General features: G+C 37.8%; 1 protein-coding gene across 1 annotated transcript in view; it reads left to right on the forward strand.

Annotated features, from left to right (window-relative positions):
• Window positions 1-13,212, forward strand: part of LOC127641067 (von Willebrand factor D and EGF domain-containing protein-like) — a 79,108-nt gene that overhangs the window by 39,522 nt on the left and 26,374 nt on the right. The window contains 4 exon segments of the mRNA XM_052123823.1: window positions 1,993-2,094; window positions 5,126-5,240; window positions 9,453-9,703; window positions 11,246-11,465. Coding sequence (XP_051979783.1) covers window positions 1,993-2,094; window positions 5,126-5,240; window positions 9,453-9,703; window positions 11,246-11,465 — 688 coding nt within the window.

Below are 13,212 nucleotides of genomic sequence, written 5' to 3' on the forward strand. Positions count from 1 at the left end.
TAGGATGTCAGGGGACGACTCATTTATATTTATGAGGAAAAGGATACCTTATTGGTTAAGGTAGGTATAGGGGTAGTGTTGGGTTATAGTTTCTCAGACCAATCAGGTACTAAAATCCTACATTTCCAAAATGTACTTGCAGGCTAATCGGTTAGTGATAGGTGAAGTTATCAGGCTAATTGGTTAGTGATATGCTAATATATCAAGCTAATCAGTTTGCAATATGTCAAGTTATCAGGCTAATTGTTTAGTAATATTCTCAGCATCAGGGTAATCGGTTAACGATATGTTAAACTATCAAGCTTTTCGGTTAGCAATATGCCAAGTTATGAGGCTAATAGGTTAGTGACATGTTCGGCTATCAGGCTAATCATTTAGCAATATGCTGTGCTAATAGGCTAATCATTAAGCGATATACTTAGCAATCAGGTGCATCTTTAGCGAAATGCTTTGCAATCAGGCTAATAGCGATATTCTTAGCTATGGGTTACTAATATGTAGGGTTGCCATTGAATTGCCATTGTCTCGTATTTAAGATAGTGTGTCACAATGAAGCATCAAATGCTCAAGTGGAACTATCCCTGGGTCTAATGGCAAAAAGTCTTATTAAAGCACTCAATATGCTGTTAGACTGATCGGTTAGCGATATGCTTAGCTAACAGACTAATCATTAAGCAATGTGCTCAGCTATCTGGCTAATTGTTAAGCAATTTGCTTAGCGATTGATTACTGATATGTACTGTAGGGTTGCCAGCTGTCCTGTTTAACCTCAAGTGTCAAGAGGCGAAACGCCACGTATTGAAGACAGAGTGTCACATATTGAAGCAGCAAAATGCTCAAGGGGGACTATCCCTGGGTCTGATTAAAGCGCTCAGTATGCATATCTGTTAAACTGATCGGTTAGTGATATACCTAGCTATCATGCTAAATGGTTAGGGATATGATTGGCTATTAGGCTAATTTGTTCATCGAATATAGTATCCAATATAAGTTCTATCAGCAAATAGAACTGCAATAATGTATACAGGTGGAAGGAGTCTGATGGGTGGCAGGATTTGGCATGACACCATCTAATAAAATTGATGCTTGGACATCTTTTTTCTAAACTTGCTTTTTTCTATAGATTGATTGAAAGACAATTCAGTAAAGAAACTATGCACTTTAATGCTACCTGAGCTCTCTGAAGCACCTCGTCTCAGTTTCAAAGTGAGAACTACTTTTAAATATAATTATGCTGGAAGTCTCCTTCACAGTTGTGGTTTTTAACGTCAATGGCTGTGCAAAAAGCTGACGGAATTTATGCCACCCGCACATGCTGTTTGAGGCAAAGCTAAATGATGTGTGCTAGGGTGCTTTAAAATATTATATCATGGCAAACTCATTGAGCCATGAGATGAAGGAATGATATTCTATTCTGATGACAGCCATAAATGCAACAAAACCATTTTAATCGTTTTTATGATATGATGGTTCAGCCTATGCAGATACAGGAAAGTAAAGTTGGCCATATATTTAACTATAAGTTTGTAAAACCCCTTCAGATTTTTTCTGCGCAAAGCAAATTTGTAAAGATCTTGTGATCTCGACCTCATTGTGGTACTGTAAATGGTATATTGCATGTAGATTGGCCCCAGACTGCACCTTGATCTATATGAGTGTGTTTACCGAATATAAAAAATGGCTACTAAGGACAGCCTGTGATGAGGAGAATCATTAACATGCATTTAAATGTTGAGAGAGCCATAGGGTGCCACTGAAGGTCAGAGCAAAGAAATATCTGTGAGGTAATACATCTCAAAATCAACCTCAACTCTCCTGCCTGTATTAATCTAAAGGGCTTCTGGGATTAACTGTCACTAAGAGGTTGAGAAATTAAACTCACTTTTGGAGTTATGCAAACGATCACAGCTAAATAATCTCTGAAGTATTACATTGCTTTAGAACCATAATACTCTCTCTCTCTCTCTCTCTCTCTCTCTCTCTCTCTCTCAGGTAACTAATGATGGTCGGCAGTACAGTGAGGGAAAGATCTTGACCCTTTATGATGGTATTTGCCAGCTGTGTGTGTCTCCCTCTGGACTCTGCAAGTTGAAGGTAATAATATTCAGACACTTTTATTTAATACAGTCGTTATGTTGAGGCTAATTACAGTGGCCTAGCATTTAGTATCTGCTCAAGACTTTGAGTTGTGATGTTCATGTACTGTGGGTAGGGTGACTAGACATCCTAATAAAACCTGGACAGTCCTATTTTTCAAGCTGTGTCTGATGGAGTTACAGTTGGGACGCCTTTTGTCTGGATAATTTATTACATTTACATTTATGCATTTGGCAGATGCTTTTATACAAAGTGACTTACAGTGCAGTTATTACAGGGACAATCCCCCCAGAGCAACCTGGAGTTAAGTGCCTTGCTCAAGGACACAATGGTGGTGGCTGTGGGGGTTGAACCAGCAACCTTCTGATTACCAGTTATGTGCTTTAGCCCACTACGCCACCACCACCACTGTGGTATTAGCAGTAGTGTGATTACAATTATTTCTACGTGCAGCTCCATGTGCTTCTCTGACCTTTGCCCCCTCCCAATACTGCTGCTATCTGTCCAGGAAAAAAGATACTTCAGCTGCCAATTCTCCAAAATCGAGGAGAATTGGGTGTGAGATTTTGCACCGAAATGAATGGAAATGTACGTTAAATTGTTCATTTAAGCCTGCAATCCAGTTTTATTAAAAACAGACTCACTGTTATTCTGGGGTATTGGCATGTTAAGTATGTTTCTAGCTCACATACTGTATATTTACAGATTATTGAATAGACAATAGCTGGGAATTTTGGGATATCACATCAAAAATGTGGAAGAAAGAAAGGAATAAGATTTCCAAAATATGCATAAACGCTGCTTTATTCACGAATTGATTATGCGATTTATTAAGAGTTTTCGCCTATATTGAATTTTCAACTTGACCGGAAACATAGCTAATGAAACAAACAATACCAGGGGTTTTTACAACATCTAAAATATGGAAGAATACTTAGACACTGTACATTTAGATGCCACATTCTTCGAAACCCAAACATTAGGTACAATTTTGTTCTAAACTAAATTGAATTAGTGTGAATGTTGCTCAAGTCGCATTGATAAATGCCTTTGAATGAAGGTTATTTTGTAGTGCTTCATTACAAAACATCCATTATTGTTTTTACACATCTTCCCCTATGGCTTCCATTGATTCATCCATATCCCCAACCATCCATCATTCTGAATTTTGCGCAAACTGACTTCCTACAGTCAAGGCCTGAACTTTTCAACTGAAAATAAGTCACAGAGGATGTGCGAGTTTATGGACTCTAATGGAAAAAAGTCTGTCATAGTTGTTCAGTCTCTTAACTGCTCTTCGTACAGCAGGACAGCGGTGAACTGTGACTGTTGGGCGCAGTTAATGCGGGCCACTGGAGCGTGCATTGTAAAAACTCGATTCTAGAATTCAACTCTGAGTGTGTATGTGGAAAACAGACATCAGTGAATATTATATACGACATTGAGACCACAGACTGACGTTGTTAACGATCCCCTAAGCACCTTGTTTTCTGAATGCATCCTGATGTCCTCTCCTGATCTTTCTCTCCTTCTCAATCCTTCTCTCATTTTTGCTCTTTTTCTATGGGTTTTCAGCTGCCACATAGCTTGTAATCTCACTGCGAGAGATGAGTTATCTAGGTGGATCCATTTGGTCTCTGTTTATCTTCTCTGCCTTGCCGCCGATGTCCTCCGGCGTTGTGACTTACATGTCCCAGTGGATATTAGAAACTTGAAATATAAAGATTCTATCATTGTCTGGCTTTATGCTTTGGTGATTTATAGCAAAGATGGCTGAGATTTATCTCAAAGGTTTGACAGGGGAAGTTTTCTTGAGCTGCAATGTTACTGTGAGCTGTAGCAAAACAGATCAACACCGGTGGATACCGTCGGAGCGGTGAAGAGTAGAAGGCAATAACGGAGAATTCAATGAATCCACATCATGTTCTTTCTTTTTCTTTCCTTGTTTTGTTTTTTTTCTCTCCTTTTTTCTTGTAGCTTAACTTGTAGAAAATGGTATCAAAAGCACCAAGGTCATGGGTTTAATTACCAGAGAGCACACAAGCTGATAAAATTACTACATCTTTGTTTCAGAAGAATGATAACAGTTAGATTCCCAGGGAACTAGTAAACTGGTAAAATGTCTGTTTTCTTTTCTTTTATTCTTGTTTTCTTTTACGTTTCTCATAGTTCAACTTGTAGAGCATGGCAATAACAAGGCCAAGGTCGTGCTCATAGGTTCGATTTGTAGAGAATGCTCAAAGTGATAAAAAGCTCTACAACTTTCTTTCTTATAAAAGAATGGTCAAGAGTTTTAATCCCAGGAAATTAATAAACTGATAAAATATATATATATATTTATTTATTTCTTTTCTCATAGCTCAATCTGTAGTTCTAAAATGGCACTAAAAATGCCACGGTCATAATTTTGATTCCCAGATAATGCCCAAACTGATAATATATCTACATCTTGTTCATGGGTTTGAATCCCAGGAAACTAATAAACTGATTAAATGTTTGTCATTTCTTTCTTTCTTTCATTTTTTATTTTTATTTTTCCAAGCTCATAGGTTCGAAGACCTGGGCATGCACAAACTGATAAAATATTTTTTTGTTTGTTTCTTTTCATTTCTTTCAAAAGAAAGGTCTTGTTTTTTTTGTTGTTTTTTTTTACCAGAGAACATCCAAAATTAAAAAAAAATAAATATATAAATATATATATATATATTCTACATTCTTTCTATTTTTTTCTTTCTTTAAGCCATAGGTTTGATTCCCATAGAGAAAACAAACTTCTACTTTCTTTCATTATTTTGTAGAGATAACAAAAAGTAATTGGTTCGATTCCCAGGGAACTAATAAAACTGATCAAATGTATGTATTTTTTCTTTTCTATCTTTCTTTCTTTCTTTCTTTCTTTGTCTTTTCTCGTAACCCAACTTCATAGGTACTATTCCCAGAGAATGCACAGAAAGGAAGATGTAAAAACATAAGAACTGAGGAAATGTATTCCTCAAAAGAACTCTTTCTATATCTCTCTTTCTCTTAGGATAGGACGTGTAACATAGATGGGATGTGTTTTGCCAATGGAAGCTCCAGCCCTTCCAGTCCATGTCTTCTGTGTAACTCCACGGCCTCCAAATACACCTGGTCCATTAATCAAGGTAAACAGAGTCAATGTCTGCACAAACTGTGCTTTTGTTTGCATTATCACAAATGACTGAAAATATCGTCTGTACTTGTTGTATTAGCTTTACCTTAAAAAGAGGAAAGAAGTAAATGAATGTATTTCACCCTTATCTACACCTGCACAAAAAGCCTAAAAAAAATAACTGTTTAGACTGACAAAATGAATGAATATCACCTTAACAACTCAAAACAGGTGAATATGTGTTTCACTGGAAATCATGTGTGGCCTTGTCACAGTCATTCATTACTTGTTCTATAGGGAAGTGGAACTAAAAAGACAAGCACTGTTTGTGTATATTTGAAGTAAAAGCTTTCATCTTAAAAAGTCAGAGCTGACTTTATTACAGCAGCTAAATAATCGTTATATGGAGTCAGCAGGAATATGCTCGCTATGAATTTCAATTAGCTGATATTCCATTTTCGGATTTTACAATGTTGCAAAAAACACTCGGTAATAAACTTGGAATTCAATTTTATTATTACACCAAGAGGCTTTAGTAGCGCGCATGATTAATATTTGGTTAGTGTCTTTGAGTAGTGTTTTTGTCTCAGGAGATATGACTTTTGAGACACTAGAGGATGTTTCTAGGACATTGATGAAGTATTAAACTGCATTTTAATGCAGTTTTATTTTAAAGGAATTGTTTATCCAAAATGTACACAACTCGTAATTTAATCCACCTTATGATGTTTCAAACCCATATGACTTACTTTCTTATGCAGAACACAATAGAAAATATTTTAATGAAGATCATATTGCGTCTTTTCAGTAAAATGCATCCCTATACATAGCGAGTAAATCACTCGCATATGCAACTAAAATAGATATTTTACTAGCCACTGGCGAGAAAAGATTCAGCCTCGTCTTTTACAGTATGTTGTGTCTCATGAGCGTGCTAATTTGCATGTGAAAATAACGAGTTTGCGGCTAGTTTATAATTTTTTTTGTAAGGGAAGGCAAAAGTGTTGCAAAACTTGAGAGGTTGTACATTTGAATTTGAGCATTTGTGGAATAAATATTTGTACATTTAAGTTGATACACATTATGCAATTAAAAGTTTCCTTTTGCTGTGATCCATGTATTTTGAGTCCAAAGACGAGACCCAAGCACCCCATTTTCATTTCATGTCTCTTTAAAACCCTTTCTGTTATTTACAGTCAGTTGGTGATCAAAAAGACAAAAATAAATATTATTTCTAATCATACATTGTATGGATGAGAGAAAAGCGACTATGCAACTTCTCTCTTGTTAATGTGTGCTAAACACTTGCTTGCGGAGCTGCCGTTGTCTTAAAGAGACAGTACCAATTGAGCACTTGTACTACATATCAATGTTAACTTAATGTAAACTGCACATGTATATTAACAAACATGTTACAAAATGTAGTTATGTGTAATAAATGTTGACAACGGCGACGCATCTGCGATTCTCTCAGATCATGTCTTTGACAATTCATACATTGCGATCGTCGCTCATGGGTGCGAGCTCCGATTTGCCTATGATTTCGGGCTTTTCTCGGGCGATCTCCACAAAACTGTCGGCGAGCGAAAATTGGGCTTAAAATCGTGTAGTGTAAACACAACATTAGGTGTATGTCTGGCAAGTAAGAACAAAAATTTACTAGCCAATTGCAATTAATTCTCCAATGTGTCCATAGATGGTTGCAATGGCACATTGCTCATAGCGCTTATGCACGTGCAACAAATGTCAGTGAAATCCAAACCCAATTTAAAGTAGCAGACTGTATTTTAGTACAAATTTAGCTCCCATACCTTCAAAATGCAACCAACAACACACTGCTGTGTACAGAGAGAGATCTGAGAGAAAACATCTTTCTGTTTGCCTGGGCTGCAAATGAGGGCCTGACTGATTCTAGCTGAAAACTCTACATACCCACCAGTTTCAGCTTTGAGAAAGATTACAACATTTTCGCTCACACCTATCTTCCTTCCTTCCCAGTTGATTCCCTTGCACTATAGTTGGGTTTATTGCATGTTCTGAGGCTAAATTGAGAGTATGTCCATTCATCCATGCAAATAAATTACATTTAAATGAGTTAATTACCAGAATAAAACTAAGAAATTTGAATGTTAAATCATGCAAATGAGCATTTGTACAGTACCAATTGATGCATAATTGAATAAAATCTGCAAAAACAGACGTAATACCATTTTGAAACAATTAGTCACTGCGTGTACATGTGTTTTTTTTTTTTTTTTTTTGCATATGTGTGAGCATCTGGGAGAATAGCTACAGTTGGGTTCAAAAGTGAGCGTCCACATTGAAAATCTGTGATTTAAAATATCATGAGTTTTCTGAAGTTAATTTATCATTTCGCTTTAAATGAAAAACAAGCTATAATAGAAAAATGCAAAATAGTGTTGCATAGAAGAATGTGGACTCTGAAATAAGCTCATCACTTTATTCTGCATTGAGTCTATCAAATACTTTTTTGTGCATTTATGTGAAAGAATGTTGAGAGAATAGATTTATGGCCTCAGTCAACATTTCTCAGCTAGACACAGAAGCCTATATGCATCATGCTGTTCGTGAATTAGATTTTGAATATGAGTGACATATTTTTCAAAAACCCATTCATATTCCCATACGAGGGTTGCTTTAGTTTTTGTTGCAGATAATTGCATGTCACTTAAAATGGATCAGAGCTGCATGTTGCTGTTTTATTTGTCAAGTTTCACAAGAATCACCCATCAGATACTAACATTGTACGTGCAATACTTTCAAACAGATTTTATCTCACAAATGTCATTATTCCTTATATTGCGAAAACATACATATTCTTCTCACTCTTATTCAATCCAAGTGAGACTTTTCTCATTTTGCATTCTGATATTGCAGGACCTAATGATATCAGGGTCAGGGAAAGATTTTGTTTGAAAACCTACCCAAAAGTAAAAATTCTGTCCTTATTTTTCTAACCCTTATGTTGACATTTGTGGACAGTGGGACTAAGTTGTGAAATGTTTAATAATACCAAGCTATAGAAAGTTATTAATATATATATATATATATATATTGTTTCCAGGAGTGTTAGTTATTCATGTTTTTGAGATGTTACAGACATTATATCAGAAATGACCATAAATAATTATAATTCAAAGTATTGGCCAGCATCATCCAATCATTGTCCACCATTTTAAAATAAAATTATCCATTATATATTCTGAATCTATGCACTGATTACCATTACCCCATGTCTGTCAAACGTGTTGAGTGGTCCAAACATCATCTGCAGCCAGAAACTGAACTTTTGGTCAGATTTTAGTAGTAAATGCACTTGTCTGCATAGGAAAACTATAGGATGCTCCCTTGCTCCCTATGTAGTGAATGACTTAACTGCCTCAGAACAGTTTGAAATGCAACTTATTTTTCATCCTAACTCAATATAAAACCTCAAAGTAAACATTTTCAGGATTTGGATGAACCCATTGATTCTCAATATAAAAATGCACAGTGAAAATAAGATTTCTAAGGATACTCATTAGTGTACATTGTGTTTATCATCGTGGTGTTTCACTATAAGTAATTCAGATGTTATAAATGACACATCGGATGAAACTAGAGACTCCAATCTTTTCACTCAAACAGGTTTCAATGTAAAAACATAATTAGGTTTCTTACCAGATGTGGTTTTGTTGGCATTTCTCCCAAACACAAACTCCACTGTGATCGGCACTATGTTGTTTTGTCACAAAACTTGGTGTGTCAAAAGTCTTACCTTTTACTGACAGCCTAGAGACTCCTGGACTGAGATCAGTCTGTTTAATTTAATTTTAATTATGCATTGCGTATAATTGCGTTGTGTATAAATGTGTTGTGAAGATACAACGTCCACGCATGTGCATGCGGTGTCGCACAAGGTTAATGGTGTTGTTTTGTCCTTATTGGAACTTGGTGGAAAAAATCACAGTCAAGATTCATTGTATGAAAACAGCTCGGACATTCCTCAAAAAAATCTCCTTTTGTGTTCCATAGAAAAAAGTAAATAATATGGGTTTGAAACAATAGGACAGTTAGTAAATGATGACATCATTAAAAAAAAAAATTGTGAACTGTTTTTTTATGAATATGTAAGATTAGAAAGTGAAGGCTGCCAACTGAAGATCAGCTTTCAGAATCAGCAATTAATTTATGGTGTTCTGCAATTTCCCTCTCGTTTCCGCAGCTAATCGACCACCGACCTTCCATGCGCCACAGGGCGGCCTGCAGACCTTTGCAGGGGAGAACTTTGTGTACCAATTCACAGCCACGGACCCAGAGGGTTCAGCCCTGCTCTTCCTGCTGGAGACAGGGCCTCCCGGGGCCTCTATTTCCCCGGCCGGGCTTCTCATCTGGAAAGTGTATGAGGAGGAGATGTACAGCTTCCAATTCACTGTGTCTGATGAGTGTGATGCTCAGAGCAGAGTTACAGTTAAGGTGAGAGACAGGGAGATTGATGTTTGACTGATTGTTTTTTTTTTTTTGTTTAGGAGCAAAAGTGAATTACTGTGACACATGAAGCAAACTTTCAAACTTTTTCTGGCGAAGTAATGTTTCAAATTGTATTTACGTAATTTTGGATGTGTACCATGGTAATACCTGTTTTTTTTTTTTTAAATGTATCATAATAATACCATGTTATTTGAACATTTACCATGGTAATACCATGATTTTTTGGATATGAACTATGGTAATACCATGTGTTTTTGGACATTGACCATGTTTTTACCATGTTTTTGGACATGTGCCATGGTAATATCATGGTTTTTTTTGGACATCTGCTATTTTAATACCATTTTTTTGGATATGTGCTATGGTAATACCATGTTTTTGGACATGTACCATGGTAAGACCATGTTTTCTGGAAATGGTAATAGCATATTTTTATGTTTTGGACTTTCACAATGGTAAGACCATTTTATTTGGACATAAGCCATGATAATAAAATATTTCTTGGATCATGTGCCATGATAATACCATATTTATGGGACCAATTACATTGGAAATACCATATTTCTTAGACATGCGCCTTGGTAATACCATGTTTTTGAACATGTACTGTGATAGTATCATGTTTCATTGACATGTACCACAGTATTCTTTGAAGTTACCTTAATGTGCCAAGTAAATAACAAGATACATGTATATGGTAACCTAATGCAACCTAATGCATTCAAACTGATGTAGTGTTCACTTGATTTAAACCAGTTAATATAGATGTTACCGCATTAAGGTCTTTGCATCATGCTTTTTGTAAAAGAAGACTTCCTTACTTTAAGATATTTGTAGAGTTTGCTGTATTCAGACTAGTTTTTATACATATGTATGAATACAGCTTATCTAATCTTTGTATACGGACAGCATAACTCAACTCTCCAGAGTCATGAGTCAGAACAAACCAGTGCAAAGAAAGACAAACATACTCTGTGGCCTAGACAGTTAACAAGCATCTGCCTCCTGCCTCCTAGCACTTATTAAAGACTGTCTGTGTTTGAGAGTCGTTTGAGGACAGAAGAGAGTGCCTGCAATTAGCAACATGCTGCCAAACGCATGCATTTTGGATTTAGTGTTGTGTCAAGGTACTTTTGCTGTGGTTACAAAGAGAAAATAGATAGATATAAAGAAATCTTTAAAAATGTGTTTGTTTTTTACAAGACAGGTGTGCCCTTATAATGGGTTATTTTATTTAATGTTTTAAACTGTTTAGCAATTGTTTTTTAATTTAAATATTATTGTTTTAAACACTTAGTCAAGTTAAAGTTTTTTGAGACACCTGCATTCTGTTCCATTCTTTGTTACGTTACATTACTAAATTTTTTTAAATAAATTTTTAAAAATGTTCAAGAACACATTCAGTCTAATCAAATTGTCCAAATACCTTTATATGACCAGATGTTAAGAGGTTAATTTGACTTTGTACATAGGAAATTATTTTTATTCACAAGTACTTTTTGGATCGCTGTGTCTCCATGGTTACAGGTAGATGTACGGCCATGTGGGTGCTTATATGGAGGGACATGTGTGACCAACTTCAAGTATCCGGCGGGCAGTGGCGAGTACCTGTGTGTATGTCCAACAGGTTTCCATGGTGATCTGTGCCAGGAAGAGCTGAACAAATGCAGTTCCAGTCCATGTCGAGCAGGAATTTGTGTTGATCTGGTTGATGGGTTCGAATGCCAGTGCCCTGCTGGACTTATGGGTATTAAGGCTACATTCATATAATTGGAATTACAATAATTACTAGTTTCAGACTTGTAAAAATCAGAGGTTGCCTTAACCAAAAATTTTAGGTAATTTACTGTTTTTTTTTTTTTTTAAATATGACGGCACACTCACAGTTCGACCACAGTCTGTTCAATCGTGGATTTATCAACAGTGAAACCATACCACGGAAAATACATCACAAGGGGTTACCACAGGTAACCAGCATATCTGGAGTACTTACCCTAGTGCAGGGCATACTAGCACACGTACTAGGCCCAGCTATGAATTCCTCCGCCGAATTCGCCTGCCACAGGGCTAGGCAGGAAAGACATCCAGGGTTCACCGTCTTGTGAACTCGTATGGGGAAAAAAGCTCACGTCTACCCCTCCGGAAGGGGAAAGGTGCTGTAATCAAGCGGTACACTTGGCCAGCTGCCCTGCATACTTACCTGTTCGTACCTGACGACGACAACACAGGATGAAACCGACTCAACCCAGAGATTATAAAATCTCACAAAGGTATTGGGTGTTGCCCAGCCCACTGCTCTACAGATGTCAGCTAGAGAGGTGCCGTTGGGTAGTGCCTAGGAGGCTGCTATAGCGGTCACATACACCTTCATGGTTGAGGGGGAAGGAAGGAAAGCACCGCCCCGACTGTGCATCTCTGGGGGTCTTCACCTTGGGAAAAACACCAATTTGCGACAAACGCCACTTCACCTTATACAGGCACCTCATAGAGGGAGCCCTGGCCTGGGTGATAGTGTCTACCTCCGCTGGTGGTAGGCCACTTAGGTCTTCTGCATCCCATCCAGGGGCCAGACATGGAGAATCCAGAGGTCTGGTTGCAGGTGCCAGATGGTACCCCGCCCCTGAGAGTGGAGGTCCTCCCTCAGGGGAACTTGCCAGGGAGGGGCTGTGGCGAGGAGCGTGAGCTCCTAGAACCATGTCTGGGTGGGCGATTCCCGGGAAGCAAACAGGTCTACCTGTTCTTCGCTGAATCAACTCCAAATCAGCTGGACCATCTGGGGATTGAGTCCACACTCTCCCCTGAGCGTAACCTGCCGCAATTCGCCTGCGCAGTTGAGGTTGCCTGGGATTTGATCATGGCTGTCAGAGGCGGAGAGGTAACGACCGCAACTAGGCAATATACACAGACGGAAAGGCATCTTTAAAAAGACACTCTCCGTCAGTGCCACATTTTTAGAGGAAAATATACTCTTTTATTATTCAGAAACTGCTGAAATGCGCCATATATCCAACAGAACACAGAGGTGAATGGAATGGCAGTGGAATTCAATGAATGAATTGAATGAATGAACACCACTCGGCTCCAAAGAAAAAATCTTCTCCTTATATAACCCTATGTCTGGGGGAGTGGCATGCAAATTCCACTCGCCAATTCCCATTGGCCTTTTCTCAAAGATCAGAGGTGTTTTTTGGCTCCCAAGTGCGACCCCTAGTGTCACTACATCAACACAATGAGTTGAGTGAGTGACAGATAGGGAACTGCAGTTCTATCAGGAAAACTTGCAGACTTGAGTGAGATTTAAGATGACATTTATTTGATGAATATAAAACAGAAGGATAATGTCTCTCTTTGGCGTAGGCCCCGTCTGGCAGTCCGAAGAAGTTGTACTCTGAACCGCCATATCCTGCCAGAGATAGGAGGCAGGGGCAACTCTCAGGAGCCTACCCCCGAGCAGGATGGGACTCAACTGGTGGTGGAGGTTGCCGTGTAGGCAC

Source organism: Xyrauchen texanus, chromosome 50, assembly GCF_025860055.1.
Source record: "Xyrauchen texanus isolate HMW12.3.18 chromosome 50, RBS_HiC_50CHRs, whole genome shotgun sequence".
Classification (NCBI taxonomy): domain Eukaryota; kingdom Metazoa; phylum Chordata; class Actinopteri; order Cypriniformes; family Catostomidae; genus Xyrauchen; species Xyrauchen texanus.